Raw genomic sequence first — 17,831 nt, 5'->3', positions numbered from 1 at the left:
CCGAGCTAGTGGTTCGCCATGTTTACTATGCCGCGAGCAATACCGGAACTTACCGAAGACACACAAAAAGTAGCGGGGTGCAAGGGTTTTCATGTACTGCCTCCTGCTGGTGGACATGTGTAGAACACTGCATGTTTTAAGTTACCACGAGTTACAAGAAGCAGTGGAGGAAAAAAAGCTTACTCACATTTCTTAGTAAAAATTTAGAAATAGTAAAAGTCCGGAATTCAAAATGTACTTGTGTAAAATACGAACGTATTTGCATGAAAACAATGTGCCCTTAACTGTATTGTTTTCAATAGCATATTTTGATTGTGTTTTGTGCTTGCTGTTTGTAATGTGTTTTCTTATAATCATTTCATTGTGTGTGTCATTATACAGGCAGAAGCTGAAATAGAGAAGATGGAAGATGATAGAAGAAGAGTGTTGAATTTGTGACGAGAAGTTGAGGTATTAGTTCGATCTGCAGGCACTGATATCATTTCACTCCATCAGACAAGGTAAGCTAAAAGCTGATGGAATGACAAATTCCCAGGGCCAGACGAACATCTTTATAATGCCTCCTTCTAGCTTGATAACAAGGTAAGTGTGTGTCCTCCTGTCAGAGTGGGGCCCGCCCCGCTCCAGAACCGGGCCATGGAGGTGGAGAGAAGTTGAGGTATTTAGTTCGATCTGAAGTCTAATATTTTACAGTTGCTATGAATTGCTAGAAAACCTGTCATTTTGGGGCATAAAGTTGAAGGCTACAATTAAGTCTGATAATGATGTACATCATGTTCACATCATATAGCCTATACTTTACATTACTTTAAGGTTCCCAGATATCCCTAAGGCCCACCCATCCTGTATCCTGTTTGCCACAAGGCCACTGTTTGTGGACAAAGTTTCATTCAAATGCCTAGATGATAAAAACAATTCCACCATATTTGGAGAAAAAAAAATGTTTGCTGATATGGTTTGAAAATATGCTAACAATACACTTTTGGTTTAGGCCTGTGTGAGCACAACATCTTAACAATATGCTGGTGGATCTTGGGTCTTCATTCAAGTGGTGTTATTTGTAATGATGTGTGTGCGTGTACTGTATATATATATAATAATCACTTTCATAATTTGTTGTCTCCAGGGAATATTTCAATGGCTGCTTTCACAAAGGTCTGAAAAGAGTTGCTCTCTCATATAATTTAATTTTTAAAACAGGGGTCTTCGACAGAGGGGGGGTCCTCAGAGTTACTACAGGGGGTCCTCCAAATCTTTGTGACTTTCTTTCCTCCTTTTTTATATTCACCACTTGAACCCTAGCGTCCATATTCTGAGAACCTTAGCCAAAAATAGCAGATCAACAAGCTCGCAGCGCAAGGCGTTGTGAGCTTGTAGATTGTCTATTTTCGGCTAAGACATTTGGTGTAGCGGGGAAAAGGAGCAGACTAAGTACAGAGTGAAAGATCAAGTTTATTAGACGGTTCAAGTGGTTAAATATCTGAAAACAAATTGACATGAATCTAAAATACACAGATGATCATGCTGTCAAACGATGAAACTATATGGAATCTATGAGAAGGTTGTGGGGGCTTCACCTCTCTCTCTCTCAACTTAGGGGTCCTTGGCCTGAAAACGTTGAAGACCCCTGATTTAAAGTTTAAAAGGTTGGATGCCCCTTTCTATAAAGCCACCCACTCCCAATGACAACACAAAGGCAGAGTTTTGTTTGTCTTTATTTTGTTTCAACACTACACTACTGAATATCAGAAATTATAGAAGAGATAATAATAATAATCTCTATATTGCTCCTTTGTCTCGTCTTTAACCTTCTCACTTTGCCTCTTGTTTAATTACTTCAATACATTGCAATACCTTTGAAACGCTTTGTATTTGCATGCTTATAACGCTAATTGTAAAACAATGTCAGACTCAATGAAAAGAACATTCATCATTATCAACTTTGGCACAAGTGGTTTGACATTTAGTAGGGGATTGGTCCATAGTAGGCAGTGTAGGCAGCGATGATTCCAGATGTATCCATCATGTCCTCACAACCCAGGTTAGCCTCACACACCTCTCTCAGACTGAGGAGAGAGAGAGAGATATAGACAGAGAGAGAGAGAGAGAGAGAGAGAGAGAGAGAGAGAGAGAGAGAAAGAGAGAGAGAGAGAGTGAGAGAAGCAATGTGTCATGTCCCAGATGGTTATACTGATAGTGATAACAGACAGGTAACAGGTATCATCAGGAAGATGTGATTTTTTTTAGTGATTTTCACTGTAATATTCTGCTACACACCACTGCCTTGTCCTACTTCACTTTCGAGTTCTCCAGGGTCACCCATGCAAACCATTAGTGTAAGTGGCTAAAAAGCAACACAACAACAAAGATTTGCCCTCATAAACAGGTTATTGCATTGGACTCCAATATGCTTCTGGATTTCTTTTCCTCAAGGGTAATGAGAAAGTAGATCTTCAGTGTTTAACAGTCCAGTATAACTGTACATCAGGTCAGGGGTGTCACACTCACAAGGGGGGGAAAGTGGGACTGAGTTACTAGGGCACAAGGTGGAGGGCCCTTATTATTTTATACTTTAAAGGAGCTATAGTCAATTACTTTTTCATTGTAGGGCCGACACTTTGTTTACATCCTAGTCTATAGACTAGAATGTAAACAAAGTGTCGGTCTGACAATGGCCAAAATGATTATTTTATCATTATGTTATGCTTTTTGTGGTCATTTTTTAATAGAAACACATATATGAAGCTTATTTTTTTATAAAATATTTTCGAAACATTATTTTTATTTTAGCATCCGTTTTTCAAAAAAAAGTTGACTATAGCTCCTTTAACTATTGAAAAATAGCAGATATACAAGTCGTGAAAATGTGTGCAAATCTTTGAATATATTTATGCGAACATTTGTAACTCAAATTTCGCTTCTGGGGGGTCCCTGGAACGAAATATTTTGAGATGGGGGTCCGTGGCCAAATAAATATCATTTTGGGGGTCCTTCACATGAAAAAGTTTGAGCATCACTGACAGATTTGAAATATTCAAAGACTTGCACACATTTTCAAGTTTTTTCAAAAATAGCAGATCTATACAAGCTTGCAGCGCAGCACTCGGTGCCGCACTGTGAGCTTGTATAATCATCTCCTATTTTTCAATAGTTAAAACACAAAATAATGCGTAATAATAATGCGTGTCCAAATATAATGGATTAAACCCCCTCCCCCTATGAAGAACATTCATGGGAGGCCCACAGTTGTACCCAGGGCCCAGAACACCCCTGCATCAGGTCACCTTTCCAGCTGGGTCAGTGTCAAGTCTCCAGGAGCAGTTCCAGCTCTCTTCTGTCGCACCACAGCAGAAGCCTCTCCCCTCTCCACAAACACACCTGTAGGTATGTACAATTGTACATGTATCTTCATTTATGTCACAGAATTGCATAATGTTGCATATCGTCGTTGTCGGGTGGAAACCATGTATGTCCAAAACCGTTCGTTTTTATCATTTAAAAAAATGAACTAAACTAGTGAAAACAGCCGATCTACAAGCACACAACGCCTCGCACCGCGAGGCGTTGTGTGCTTGTAGATCTGCTGTTTTCACTACTTTTGTGCGACAGCCTTGTCTGATGAAGCAGGGCTTTACTTCGTGAAAAAACATACAAATTTGAAACTTGGAGATACGAGGTTTCTGCCCGACAGCGACGATATTTGTTTCTTTTGTAATGTACAATTCAAGCACATTCAAAGAAAAATAAACGCACATAATCTCAGTTTTTGGTTCTGAGCCAAACTGCAAAAACAGAATCATGAAACAAGAGGGGGGGCCAGCAACTCACTTTTAAGTGCTCCAATGTTATTCACACTGTGAACTGCTTGCTGCTGGGAATAACATTGGAGTATTTAAAAGTGATTTGCTAGCTTCCTCTTGCATGTATAATTGAAAAACAACAAAGAATTTCCTGCATTCCTGTTGCAGTATTCAAATCAGTTCAATTAGATTTGTGCCAAATGTACGACGTAAGTCATACTGATAGTATGGCTACATTAGGCTTTTAATACAGTTTATTCTGCAATACATATCAATATACAATACATACAGAAAACAGAACCAGGTTATCTTACCCTCCTGAGCAGGGTTGTCACCTGCAGGCTGTGAGCCGGTGGAGGTAGAGGCATCTGATGAATACAGGACAAACACATATTATATCATAATTATTTACTTTATCCTGTGGAGAGGTAAGTCTAATTCTTTATTCCGCTCACCCCAAAAATGTATTTGATTTGATTTGATTTTGAGCAGCATTCGTTCAATCTTGTAGGTTATCAATCTTGATTGGTGTATAACCATGTGTATTCTATTAGTCAAAAATGTAATGTACATTGTGCTTGAGAATTGATTCAGTATAGGCTACAGTGGAAAATGATACTGTCTTACTCTTAATTAAAGCTGCAATCCCTAAGATTCTAACTCCGATCTGCAGCGTGTGAGACAAACATTTACTGCTGATTCAAGACAGAATCCCTGCTTGGCTTATCTATTAGATGTTGGTCTTATGAGCTTCAGGCAGTGCAACATGTCAACCAGTAAGTGTGTGTTACTGGGATCTACATCAGAGTAAGGATATCATATCTAACCTCATGCAGGTGGGCTAGTTATATTGCATTGCCATGCACATTGGTTAAAATAAGATTGATTCATTAAAATAAGTTCCAGATTGCAGCTTTAAATGTATCATTTTAAAAGCATACTGTAGATATGAACCTTGATTTCATATCAAGGTTCATTGCATAAAGGTTGATATGCTGCATATTATACTGTATATTGCATACAAGTTGAATATATATATATACTGTATATAGGATTCAAATCTGTAAAAGCAGCTTTTCAACCCGTTTCCCTGTATATCCTCATAGTAAAATCCTCTGTGTTAATGTATCCATTTGTAACTCCCCATGTATTACATTTGTACACTCTCAGACTAAAGTAATCATTGTCTGTGTGCAGGATATACAGTATATATTCTAAGCCTGTGTGTAGTGTCTCTGTATCTGTGTGCAGGATATACAGTATGTATTGTAAGCCTGTGTGTAGTGTCTCTGTATCTGTGTCCTTACCTGAGGTCAGACACACTGCTACCAGGCAGCAGAGAACCAGGATGGCCAAGGTCTTCATCGTTTCAGCTTCTTTCTTCACCGTCTTCAGAACAAGGACTGGACTCTTGCAATGCTCTGGCTCTTTCTTTTTGTGTCATAAACACACACTGGGTTTATAGATGTGGCCCTCGCCATGGCTTCAGTATTTGATTGGTTAGGGCATCATGTATCATACACCCACGACGATGCAGAAATACACACACACCTCCATAAAGATCCATGTGGCCATATGCAAGGAAAGGACATGCGCACGCCCGCATGCATGCATGCACACACACACACACACACACACACACACACACACACACACACACACACACACACACACACACACACACACACACACACACACACACACATACTCTCTCCCTCTCTTGGAGTGTCCTTTCACTCCAAAAGGTTGATATTTGTTGTGATCCCTGACTAATACGACAAATATGTCTTAAAACATTATAATTGTCCTCTATAACTACTATATGAGCATCAAATATTGATTTGATGCTCATATTAACCATAGGAAGTATTAAGTTTGTTTTTATTTTCACATGCATGCCATTAATTCCATAGGGATAGATCACACTTGACATTTATGACATCATCAACTTGCGACGGGCATTTCCCCTATTGAGTGAAAGATTAGCTATTTCTAGAAGAAATAAAATATTTAAGGTGTTTTTTATTTTACATTGTAGTTATAGAGGACAATTATAATGTATTAAGGCATATTTGTCGTATTAGTCAGGGATCACTTTAAAGCATAGTTGATATAAAAACAGGCATGGTTGACTGTTTGGAACTGGTTGTGGTTGTCCATGAGATGTCTGGTGTGTTCAGAGCTGGCCTCTTGCTCAGGTTGATGCATGCCTGATTGGATAAGCAGGTGTGTTTGCATTTCAACATCCCCCTGAGCTTCTGGTTCAGTTGACATGCATGCTGAATCTGATGTCATCCATTGGGCGAGTTGCCATGTCAGACATAATCTCTTCTTTTCAAACACTTTTTTCCTTCTTCCCTCTCATGCAGATATGACACAGAATACGAATGAAAGATGATAGAAAGAACTGATCACTTTGTTACGTACTAGAGTGTGACATGCACAGCATACCAGTGTTAGGCAAGAATCACTTGATTTCATATGATTTTATCAAATGTAATTACTGCATAATTATAAATGGCTTTGTGGGTGTGCAATACCTGCAGCCAACCTGGAGAGGTCAGCGTTTTACAGTGTGCCCACACACCACGCCACTCTGGCCACAAAATATATGTTGGGGGAAACCCATATGATGCTAATTGAACAAGAGGAGAAACCACAGTCCCACATTATGTGACAAGGTTTTAATAGGAGGCTTTTGTAGTTTATTACAAGCCACAGTGATTTCCTACTATCTAAAGAAAGAGAAAGCAACATTTAGAACAAACAAGTTGTGGTATAGTTCGGGCCATAATAAATATTTTAGGCATAGGCACATATGTATGGGTATGACACCTATATGCTGAATGTGGCAGTGTACATATAATGGTGTATGTTATTTAAATCCCAGTCACAACAGCCTAGTTTCCACAGATTAACTCGGATTTGGTTTATTTCAAGGTGGACATTAACACAATGAAGTGAACCACTTTGGAAGCTACTTTGTGGTGTACAGAATTTATTTTCTTTCCCAGTTATATTTCTTTTGTCCTGCACCTGCCCTACATGCTCTAGTTGTTTGTTTTTGTTTATTTGAAGATGACTTCAAATAAAAATAACCCTGAATTACAACCCTGATAAGTGTAATTTTTGAGTTACACTTATCCCCCTAATTGATATTAATTTGGCATAAAAAAAATGTAATGTCATTCTTGTTTTATTTTTGTCTTCTGCCTCCCTTGGTGTCTCTGTGGACTGGACACCAAGATGTTGGATGGGTCTTAACTGTATTACATGGGGTGTAATTTCACAGTCTGGGTCACTGCTGCTGGTGCCGTGTCTCGGTCCACAGGACAGACTTCAGGAATTCATCCCAGGACAACTTTAATTGTGCACAGTTTTGGTCTTGTGGCCATGTAAAAAAAAGTACATTCATGCCCTTCTGTGACCGTGCAAAGATCCAATGTCCTGAGATGAAACCGATGTAGCATTTTGTACCGATTTTGTACCGACTTTATTCTGTGAAAACACAGAATAAAGTTTGTGTATGCGACGTGACAGTCACTTATCTCCAGTCTTACTGGTATTAAGGTGTGTAGTACCTGTTTTTTTTTTTTTTTTACTTTTCAGCAATGTATAGACCAATTATTTGTTTACAAACATTGAGACTGAATGCACAGCTGACTGTATCATGTAATCAATTCCCAACAGATCCCCAAACCTGTTGTTTTGGGGAGCACTGGTTATTGAACCTCCTCTTGTGTGCTAGTGAGGTGCTCCCATGGGTGCGCCCTTATCGAGACATATATGGGTCAGTGACGTGACGCCCCAAAAAACATGTTTTTTAAAAAACTTTAAATAGCAGGCATAAAAATTATTTACTTTTGTTCTACTCACTCTCAACTTTATGGAAACACATTTTGTTTTTAGATATTTTATTGGAATCAGACTTTATTGAGCAGTTTGTTGTACTTGTGCCTAAAACCGTCATCTGGTGTGACATGACAATAATTGTTCATAAAATGAAAATGGAGTACACCTTTCTTAAGTTACTCACTTTATCAAAGTCCTTTATCATAACTAACCTGTGATCCACTATAGTTTTGTGAAAATTAATTGAATCTGTATATTTTTTTCATAATCAACACTCTGTGTGAGGCCCATGTTGTCGATCTTTCAACATATTTTAATTTTATTCTGACAAAAACTTTCTTTAAAATTACACAAATATTTGTGACTCTTCCTGATACTATTTTCTATGTAAACCATACACATTTTTTCGGTTTCATCATTAATAAAGGTATGATTTCTCACTATTTGGAATGTCACACCAGATGACTTAGTGTCACACCAGATGACCATATCTTCATGTGTCAAAGCAAACTGTGTTTTAACCTACCTATTAGTGAGTACTGAACTTTACTGATTGATTAAACAATTACCCAGGAAAAACAGCAACAGTAAAATTGCTTTAACATTAAATAACATGGCCTTAATATTTCTGAACAGGATAGTATTGTTGGGCCTTAACATAGGATAACAAAGAATTGTAGTAGTAGATGGATGATGAGGATGTGCACAGGAATGCTACGCACACCTAAGTCTTCTGCCGGCCCACGGCAGAAGGATCTTAAAGAGACAATAAGGTGCATAGCCACACTGGGAGCCAAGGCAACATTTTATTAACACCAATTATTGGAAACAACTCAGCATTCAGGTGTATTACTTTTTTCCCAAGTCTCCTGAACTTGAACACAGCATTTTGAGTTGAACAAATTTATTTACGAATCATGTCGTTACACCACATCTCCACTAGCTAAAGAGTGCTGGGTTGTGCAACTCCGAAAATAGCTGATCTACAAGCTCTCGCAGCACAATGCGTTGAGAGCTTGTAGATCAGCTATTTTCGCTATGTTTGTCTCGGGTCCTACCTTACCTCATTGTCCAGTCCAGTGAGTGAAAGTACAAAAGTATTAGATTAGATTAGAATAGACATTTAGACTGCATTGTACATCAGCCAGTCACATTTGGTGAGGGTATAGACATTTAGACTGTATTGTACATCAGCCAGTCACATTTGGTGAGGGTAGCAAACCGTTTGCCCTGTTGCGGTTCTGCTATGCCACAGACAACTTCCTGCTCTTTGTAGAAAATGCAGTCTCGCCCCTTTGGCCAGACAAAACCATTTTTCATTTTTCCAAGTTGATTCATGCAGTTTATCTCTAGCCCCTCCTTATTAATGGTAACAATCTGCCCCACATATGGCTTTCCCTCATATTTGATTATGACAAACTGTCCTTGTGTGTATTCATCTGAGGAGGTGTCTGAATCCTCAGCTTGGGCCTCTCCAATAGATGCACTTGTGTCCAGCACCTGAGTAGAAGACCTTCAGGAGGAGACATTTAAATGTAATTTATTTGTCAGGTAGATTGTTTTTAGTAGTAAAATGTAATTACTAGCAAGTCCTCAAGTTTGCCAAGTATGTTATACTCACTGAGCTCCGGAAGCTGTTTTGGGCCTGCAGCTGACCTGGGAAGGGGGCAGTTCCGCAGATGGGCCACCACTTAGTTAAGGAAGAAAAGGAATGAATGGATGACATAAGTTACTTTATTGTCATTAAACAGGTACAATTACAGGTATCATAAAATTGGCAAAGAGAATGATTTAGTTATACTTACTCATCACTTGTCTTGTCACCTGGCACCTCAGCCCTGGAGACTTGGTCGAACTGTAATTTCCGTGGGTTGTGACAGGTGCAGATCTGAGGAAACTGGCAGAAACAACTCAGGTCTCTGTAAACTATCTTTCCCGGGAAGATAGAAAGAACCTGGTGCGTAGTGCTGATGCCAGTCACTGGACGCACTGATGGAGGGACCATTTCATCCATGTTGGATATCTTCTCTTCTTCGATCCACATGACAGTGACTTTTTCAGAGGACTTCTGTAAATACTCACACAGATCCCTCGGTGTTTGTAGGTCACTGCCTCCGAGGACATACATGTCTGCCTTACGCTTCAGCACCCCTCCCACACCATCAGGTGCGCCCTTTCCATGGGAACGCTCTGAAAAGTTCCAGGTGACCCTCTTGAATCCCCATGTATAAGGAATGCTGCTCATGAGGAAGCAGTTTGTGCGATTCCGGTACTGGGTTGCTGGTCCATCACTGAGGACATGCAGGGTGTCAATTGCATTGTCTTGTTTTCCTCGGAAATCATCAATAACTGGCTTGATGTGTGCCCACACAGCACGCTCATCATGGCGTAAGGACTGTGAAATGGTGGCATAGCACTGGGAGCCACTGACTGAGTAGGCAACTCCGGTATGCACTGTTGCCTGCTGCCTATTGCCACCAAAATGAAACGCCTGAATCTCTGTGTTTAGTTTACATGCATAGTTCTCAGAAAAGTCTATATGCAAGACCATTTCATTGGGTTGGATGCTCTCCTTGATGTGTCTGAACTGCTTCACCTGATGAAGCCAGTTGAGCTGATGACTTGCAATCGCACTGAGCCTCTGGTTGAACACATCAGTGAGTTCTCCATGTTTGTGTATTTTGGAAATAATAAAATCACATTTTCTGTACCACCCATTTTCTGTTGTCAAGTGTCTTATATTAACTGCTTATAACGGATAGTTATTATAAAGTGTTACCACAATATAAGGTTTAGGTTTCTGTGAAGGGGTTTCTGCTCTGTCTGATGAATTTGCTGTATCACCGAATGAAGCTAAATTAAATTATGTAAAAATGTTTAAAACGTTGTTTTAAACATGTTAAAATGTTTGAAATGGACAAAAGAAACATGGGACTTGTTATTTATTGTTATGTCTGTAGGAAAATACAGTATATATCATCTGGTGTGACAATCAAGTCATCTGGCGTGACAAGCAGATATGTCACACCAGATGACGAAGTGTCACACCAGATGACGTTTTCTGCATTTAGGACTACCTTGAGGCTACCAGGTACACATTAGCATGCTAACAACATGCTAGCTATAACAAAACAACCTAGATTTACATGTAATTATGACCAAAGTTTCAAATAACTTTTGCTTTATTAATGAAAAAGGTGTCACACCAGATGACATCCAGAAGTGCCACACTTGTCAAAGTTTCAACAAGATGGCATTTCATGAAAATGTTAAAATCATAACTCACCTCAGACACCTGTCTTGCAGTTGTGCTGGGAGTGCTGAATAGCCTTACAGAAGAAGGACCTCTCTAGCCCAGTAGGTGTCCAAATTATTGCCTGTTTAATTTTTCCAAACTAGTGTCACACCAGATGACTTTGGTTTGGGGGACAAAATCTTTTTGATCAGAAATGACTGAAAACATTATGCTTGGACTTTGAAAAGATATAGGCTCACAAATAGACATTTTTTTTGCCTAAATTCATTTTTAAATGAATTTTAGCAATTCTTTTTCTTAGTTTTATTCAAGTTCCCACTTTGAGAAACAAGGTCGGGACAGTCACACCAGATGACATTTACCATGTTTGGTTGAAGATTCTGAAGAAATGAGGAATGGAATGTTTTAATCTTGAGTAAGTTCACATAAAGCTTAATGTCCTGCACAATATTCAGAAGGTTTTTGACAAATATATTTTTTATTTATACATGTTTGACACCGAGGACAGCGAAAACGCTACGTCACGTCACCCACCCATATACTTCATTGCGCAACGGTGTTCCACGTCAAGAGTAGCTGATATACAAACTCACATCGCGTCACCAATGCAACCCTTCTGAGCTTGGAGGTCTGCGGCTCTGCGCGCGACACCGTCGCAGGACGGAGCATAATTAGGCTTCATGGACTGCAGCTGGGCGAGCAGTAGACGCTCTGGTGATCCAGTGGATCGGGTGGGTGATCAAGAGGAGCGCTCCCTCTGTTCTGATGACGGTGAATAGAGGTGGGGTTTGAAGGACAACTGTTTTGAATCGCTATTATTGTTTACAATCAACAGAAACTAAGGATTATATATTTCAAGAGTGAGAATTTACAGTAAAAATCCTAAGCATTCTTCCTCCACACTGGGAGAAAACGGCATCTGAAAGTTTGATGGAATGCATTTTTGAACACGAGTGCCATCCATTGCATCCTATGAACGGTGGGGTTCATTTGGTGCCGACCGGCGTGCGCATACTGGTTTATATCAATGTGACGTGGACCATTAAGGCATCTATTTAATGTATCTCAGTTTTCACTCACATATCTTGTTCAAATCATTTCATTTCACTTGAATTCTCCATTCAAATATGTTTAAAACCATTGTCACATGACTAAAATGTGAATGTCCAGTTGAAAGTGGTTAACTACATTGAACAAATAAGATATAAATATACGTATTTGCATAACTTGAGTTAGTCTTATTGTCTCCACCAGCCGAAGGCATGGGGGAGAGTATGTTTTTTTGTTCGTGTTTTACATGGGCTTGTCACTTTTGGTAGTGTACTATGTCAGGTCATAGGAAGTTTACATCTGCTGCTGGATATACCCGTAATTGCTGGACTATAAGCCGCACCTGAATATAAGCCGCACCTGCTAAATTAAAAAAATAAATAAAAATGTTTACATATATAAGCCGCACCTGACTATAAGCCGCAGGTGTCCTTCCTGCCTCCCGCTAGAGTGCCCCTGGTGGGCGTTAGCTGTATAAATCTATATATAAATCCTTGTTAAAGACCATTGTAAAACTATCTAACTGGCTGTTAGCTGTAAAAATCTTTATATAAGCCGCACCGTTGTATAAGCCACAGGGTTCAAAACATGGGAAAAAAGCCGCGGCTTATAGTCCGGCAATTACGGTAATCAAAACAGGTGTTTAAATGGAGAGCATTGTTGGAATTAGGGAAACTATCTGGAATACTTGATTCCCCAGGCAAACAACCTATTAGGACTTCTACAAACTAAAAGATTAATACAAACTAAAATCATCTATACAATGTATTGTCTTCTCAAAGACATGGACATAGACAAAGCAAATGGTGTTGGAGAAGATAATGGGAGAGGCAAATATACCATAAAAATGAATAGGGTAGTGTGAGAAACAGTTATCTTTATTCACACAGATCACACAAAGCTTATAAATATTGCAACGATTAATAATAGTGGAAAAGTCTTACTACTGAGGTTACACGAGAAACAAGACGTACATTTCTACATTATATGCATAAGTGATGTTGCACAGTGCTTCAATATTTATGTGGAATGATTAAATTGCATTTGTCTTTATATGCACACTTTATTATGTTTAATTGAGCCTTGAGCCTACAGTGCCTTAGAAAAAGCTTTCTCTGGCGCTGTCACATTGTGTCTAGGTAAGGCCATCAAAGCAAAACATAAATTACGCCGTGGTGCATTGAATGAATGAGCGCAAGATAATGATCACTTTTGCAGCGGGCAGACTTTGTTTAGACACGGCGGCCCACAGCTGGGTTCTGGTTTACAACTGGAATCCGGGCTCCGTAGTACCTCTGATAGGCCTGCTGGTAACCGTGGCGATAAGCATAGTGGCGGCAGGGAGCGTAGTCCTCACATGTCTCTGCACGCCTCTCAGCTGGAGACTTCACTGGCCTGGAGAGAGGGGTAGTGTGTGTGTGTGTGTGTGTGTGTGTGTGTGTGTGTGTGTGTGTGTGTGTGTGTGTGTGTGTGCGTGTGCGTGTGCGCGTGCGCGTGCGTGTGTGTGTGTGTGTTGGGTGGGGGGCAGTCAAAAGAGTAGAGGAAGCTTAAAAATGACAGGCAGATATAGATTTTCTTGCATTTCTTTGTTTCAGTATTCTAACAATAGCGTGTGTGTGTGTGTGTGTGTGTGTGTGTGTGTGTGTGTGTGTGTGTGTGTGTGTGTGTGTGTGTGTGTGTGTGTGTGGACATGCATACATGTACAGGTTGTGCCCACATCTGTGCTTACATATGTATAGTTTGGCTCATGCATGTGGTCTGAATGAAGGGGTGTGTGTGTGTGTGTGTGTGTGTGTGTGTGTGTGTGTGTGTGTGTGTGTGTGTGTGTGTGTGTGTGTGTGTGTGTGTGTATGCATGTGTATAATGTGAGAAAGAGAGAGAGAGAGAGAGATACAGTGTGTGTTTTGTGTGTCTGTATATTACCTTGCGAAGGTGAACCTGTTGTAGGTGTTCCCTCGTACTGGTGGGTTGTACGCATTGCCCCTTTGTGGTGTGATGAAGGAGTTGGCTTGGTGTGGACTCACAAACAAATCTGTGGCCACATGAAAAATGTTTTCATGGATAAAGTCACAGTAGCTACAGTATACCTATTTAGCACAACAATATGACTCAAGCAAAATGAAAGCAACATGTTAAGCTATAGTGGGTAGAAGTTAAATGAATGGTTGAAATATAATAGTATATCTGATATACTATATTGCATTATGACGAGTGAGTTTTAGCATGCATGTTTTTCCATGAATGAGAAATTGCATTTCAATCACCTTCAGCGGATTCTGAGCTTTCATTTGAATCTATGGGAAAAACATGAAATGGAGTTAAGCATGAATGAAGCATGAGTGGCTGTCTATGACTTATATATCACAGCTTATGAGTGGGAAATGGTCACTGAAATGTTGGAATGGTTGGAGGTGGAGGAATGCGAGAGAGACTGTACCATAGCAAACACAGAGAGAGACAAAGGCACAGAGTGCCACACACTGCAGGAGATTCCTCATCTTGGCAATCGTCCGTCAGGGTCAGTCTGGCACTCTGTCTGTCTGCAAGAGACAATGAGACAGGTAATTCAGGGAGCCACTTGATCACTACTGTGAAAGGTTGGTTCTGCCTAGTGAAACCTGAGGTGTCATGACACAGTGACTGTTCCCCCTGTGAATCTCCCTAATAAAGTCTCAAATCCTAAGAAAGGAGAGAAGGGAGAAAGGATTATATTTAATGAGAAAAAGACAGAGGGAGCTTTAGAGCCAGAGAGAGAGAGAGAGAGAGCCAAAAAGAGAAGAGAATATTTGGGGCAGCCAGCCACAGAGAGAGGACTGATTATGAGTCTGTGGGCAGACAGGAAAGAACCGTAACCAGAGATAGAAGTTTAGAAGTGGCAGCGTTTCTATATGTGTGTCTGTGGTTTCATGCATATACAGCACCAGTCACATGAGTTAGTCATACAAGTTATCCACTGAACACACATTACTGTCAAGGCAGCAATGCACATACATACATCATACATGCCGCACGGCTAATGAGATATTTCTAGATGGGACGGCAAACACACCAAGGCAACTTTCTATTTAAAACTATACTGATGTTGCATGTGGTAAACATGTCAAGGGGGCACACACTGTTTTTAGTTGTTGTTGTTGTTGTTGTTGTTGTTGTTGTTGTTGGTGGTGATGTTTTGTTCTTTGCTGTGTTTTGGGTGACTCTCTTTTCAGAGAAGTTCCTGAGGAACTACACACAGCCCACGCAAGAGCTAATCTAGTGTAGGTCTGAATGAACTTAAACGTCAGGAAGATGGATGGTAATTACAATGCAGCAGGTATAATATACATGGTTAAGTTTGCAGTCAGATACTGTATGCATGCATACAAATACAATAACTCATACAGTACATACAGTAGATGCATGTTCAGACACACATACACACACTCACACTCACACACACAGATAGTCAGACAGACACACATGCACGCATCCTCACACATGCACACGCACACATTCACGTTCCATCACCACATCACGTGCCAATCCTTTGACTTCAGGTGTAAGACACTTGTACAAACAGCAGGCCCAGATTCAGGAAATAAATCAGTACAGTGCACACACTCAGTCTAACACATGCTCACGCACGCACGCACGCACGCACGCACGCACGCACGCACGCACGCACGCACGCACGCACGCACGCACGCACGCACGCACGCACGCACGCACGCACACACACACACACACACACACACACACACACACACACACACACACACACACACACACACACACACACACACGTGCGTGGACGCATACACAGTCGACATGCATGCACGCCCATACACACACACCTAACACACGCACGCACAGGCACGCACGCATGCAAGCACACGTACACATACATACACATATTCGTGTGCCATCACCACATAAAAGCTGTCATGCCAACTCTCTGTTTGTAGGATTTGGAAGGCTTTCTGTTTCAGCAGGCCTCCTCTCCACAGTCAATAGCAGCTTTCATCAAAGAACGCACATGTGTGCGCGCGCACATGCACCCGTGCACTCAGGAAGCTCATAACTTCAGTGCTTCAGGCACGATTTGGCACCAGTGTCAGACACACACTCAGCACTCTGCCGGTACAGAAACATTAGGCCTAAGGCCCCAGGGTGCAAGGTTTCTAACCACTAAAGGTCTTACATATTGGGTTTACAAGGACAAAAATAAATCTGTGTTGAGTGAGGGAGTGAGCAAATGAGAGAGTGAGAGAGAGTAACTGTGTGAATTTTGGTTGGATGCTGACAACAGTGTCTAGAGTTTTATTCCCGTCTTAGTAGGGGTCCCAGGTTCACAACAGGTTCAACAGCCTCCTCCCAGCATCTCCATACCAAATGAGCCCACCTCACTGGAAAAAAGCCCCAGCAGGATGCCACTATGCCTTAGTCAGCCTGAAACTAACTTTTTTTTTCTTTTCTTTTTTAACTGATAGCAATTATAGTGCACAGTAGAAAGTTTTAAACAAGGACTTTCCATGCATGTTGGAGTTGGATTATATTAAAAAGATTGGGTTGTTTCTGTATCTGTATTGTCTTTTTTGACGCCCAGACTTAATGTCTCTTTCGGCAGTTTTGATGGAGACTGAAATGTAGAATAACTATGATCATTATGGAGAGACCATGCCCTATAGTCTAAACATTTGTCAGGTTATAAACATAAAGAATAGTATGTTGAATGTACTTACCCAAAGAGGATGATTACTGTGTGTGAAGAGTCTTGGAAATATCTCTCTATGTACTTTCTCCCAAGGAATATGTCTTAATTCCAAGTGCGAGGCTTTTATACTCACCTCTCTTCCCCCACCCACCCATTTTCCCCCCAACTCTCGCTCTTCCTCAGCCCTCGCCCACTCTCCTCCCTTCTTTTGCTATCAGCCATTTCCACCCATTCAATCTGACCAAACTATTAGCTCACTCTCTCCCTGACTCCTCTGCACACAAACACACACACACACACACACACACACACACACACACACACACACACACACACACACACACACACACACACACACACACACACACACACACACACACACACACACACACACACACACACACACACACCTACAAATTCACATCAGGCACACACACACACACACCTAGACACACTCTATGAAAAACAGACGAGGGTAAGAGACAGGAACGGAGAAAAACAGGCAGGGGGTAAACGGAGAGAGACAGAGAAGAATGGGGCAGAGAGCCGAAAGCTAGTGCTGGAGGACTACTGTATACCTGCACCATAAAAACTACATGACATATTTATTGCCTGTCTCAGCGACAAACGGTAGCACAGTATGAGGGGAGTATCTTACATATTTCCCCATAAAAAACCCTCTCCCTCTCTATTTTTAGAATGATCATTGTTTATTGTGTGCTTTTACATTTTCTATTTTTTAAACATCATTTTATACATGTGTGCTGAACTGTACTAACTGGTGTGGGTAATGTTGATAATATTATGGGCAGCATGTACCCACTAGCAGTGGTTATGGCCAAAATGTAGGATTTGCTCCGGCATTTGTAGGATGATAATTTCATAAAAGCTCCGGCACAGTATCTTCAAAGGCAGAAGTACAGTTTTAATGGGAAACACAAGGTTTTGGTCTGGAGACCTTCATCGGGTTATCTCAGATAAGAGAAACTCCTGCACACTGCCTTCAAATGCAAAAATAAAGTTTTAATGGTAAACACAATGTACGATAACATGAAGGTCTCGGGACCAAAACATTGTGTTTCCTATTAAAACTTTATTTTTGCGGGAGCTTTTCTGATGCACTGATCAGTCATTGGTCTTCTCTGATGCACCTGGCATTTCGTAGGTGCATGTGCAAAAG

At 40.7% G+C, this 17,831-nt stretch overlaps 2 protein-coding genes across 2 annotated transcripts; both read right to left on the bottom strand.

Moving 5' to 3' along the window:
• Positions 1–1,963: 1,963 nt before the first annotated feature.
• On the bottom strand, positions 1,964–5,177 carry bglap (bone gamma-carboxyglutamate (gla) protein; the record flags this gene model as incomplete). Its single annotated transcript, XM_080723248.1, has 4 exons — positions 5,108–5,177; positions 4,115–4,168; positions 3,285–3,378; positions 1,964–2,066 (listed from the first exon to the last, which is right to left on the bottom strand). The coding sequence occupies exons 1-4, from the start codon at positions 5,163–5,165 to the stop codon at positions 1,964–1,966; spliced, it is 309 nt and encodes a 102-aa protein (XP_080579374.1). The 5' UTR covers positions 5,166–5,177.
• Positions 5,178–12,839: 7,662 nt separating this feature from the next.
• Positions 12,840–16,759, bottom strand: mgp (matrix Gla protein). Its single transcript, XM_080725072.1, has 5 exons — positions 16,680–16,759; positions 14,396–14,498; positions 14,223–14,252; positions 13,882–13,990; positions 12,840–13,353 (listed from the first exon to the last, which is right to left on the bottom strand). The coding sequence occupies exons 2-5, from the start codon at positions 14,454–14,456 to the stop codon at positions 13,191–13,193; spliced, it is 363 nt and encodes a 120-aa protein (XP_080581198.1). The 5' UTR covers positions 14,457–14,498; positions 16,680–16,759; the 3' UTR covers positions 12,840–13,190.
• Positions 16,760–17,831: the final 1,072 nt, after the last annotated feature.

The sequence above is a fragment of the Nannobrachium achirus genome (assembly GCF_963921795.1).
Source record: "Nannobrachium achirus genome assembly, chromosome: 4".
NCBI lineage: Eukaryota > Metazoa > Chordata > Actinopteri > Myctophiformes > Myctophidae > Nannobrachium > Nannobrachium achirus.
Note: the sequence above shows the minus strand (reverse complement) of the source record. Positions and strands in the feature narration are given on the sequence as shown.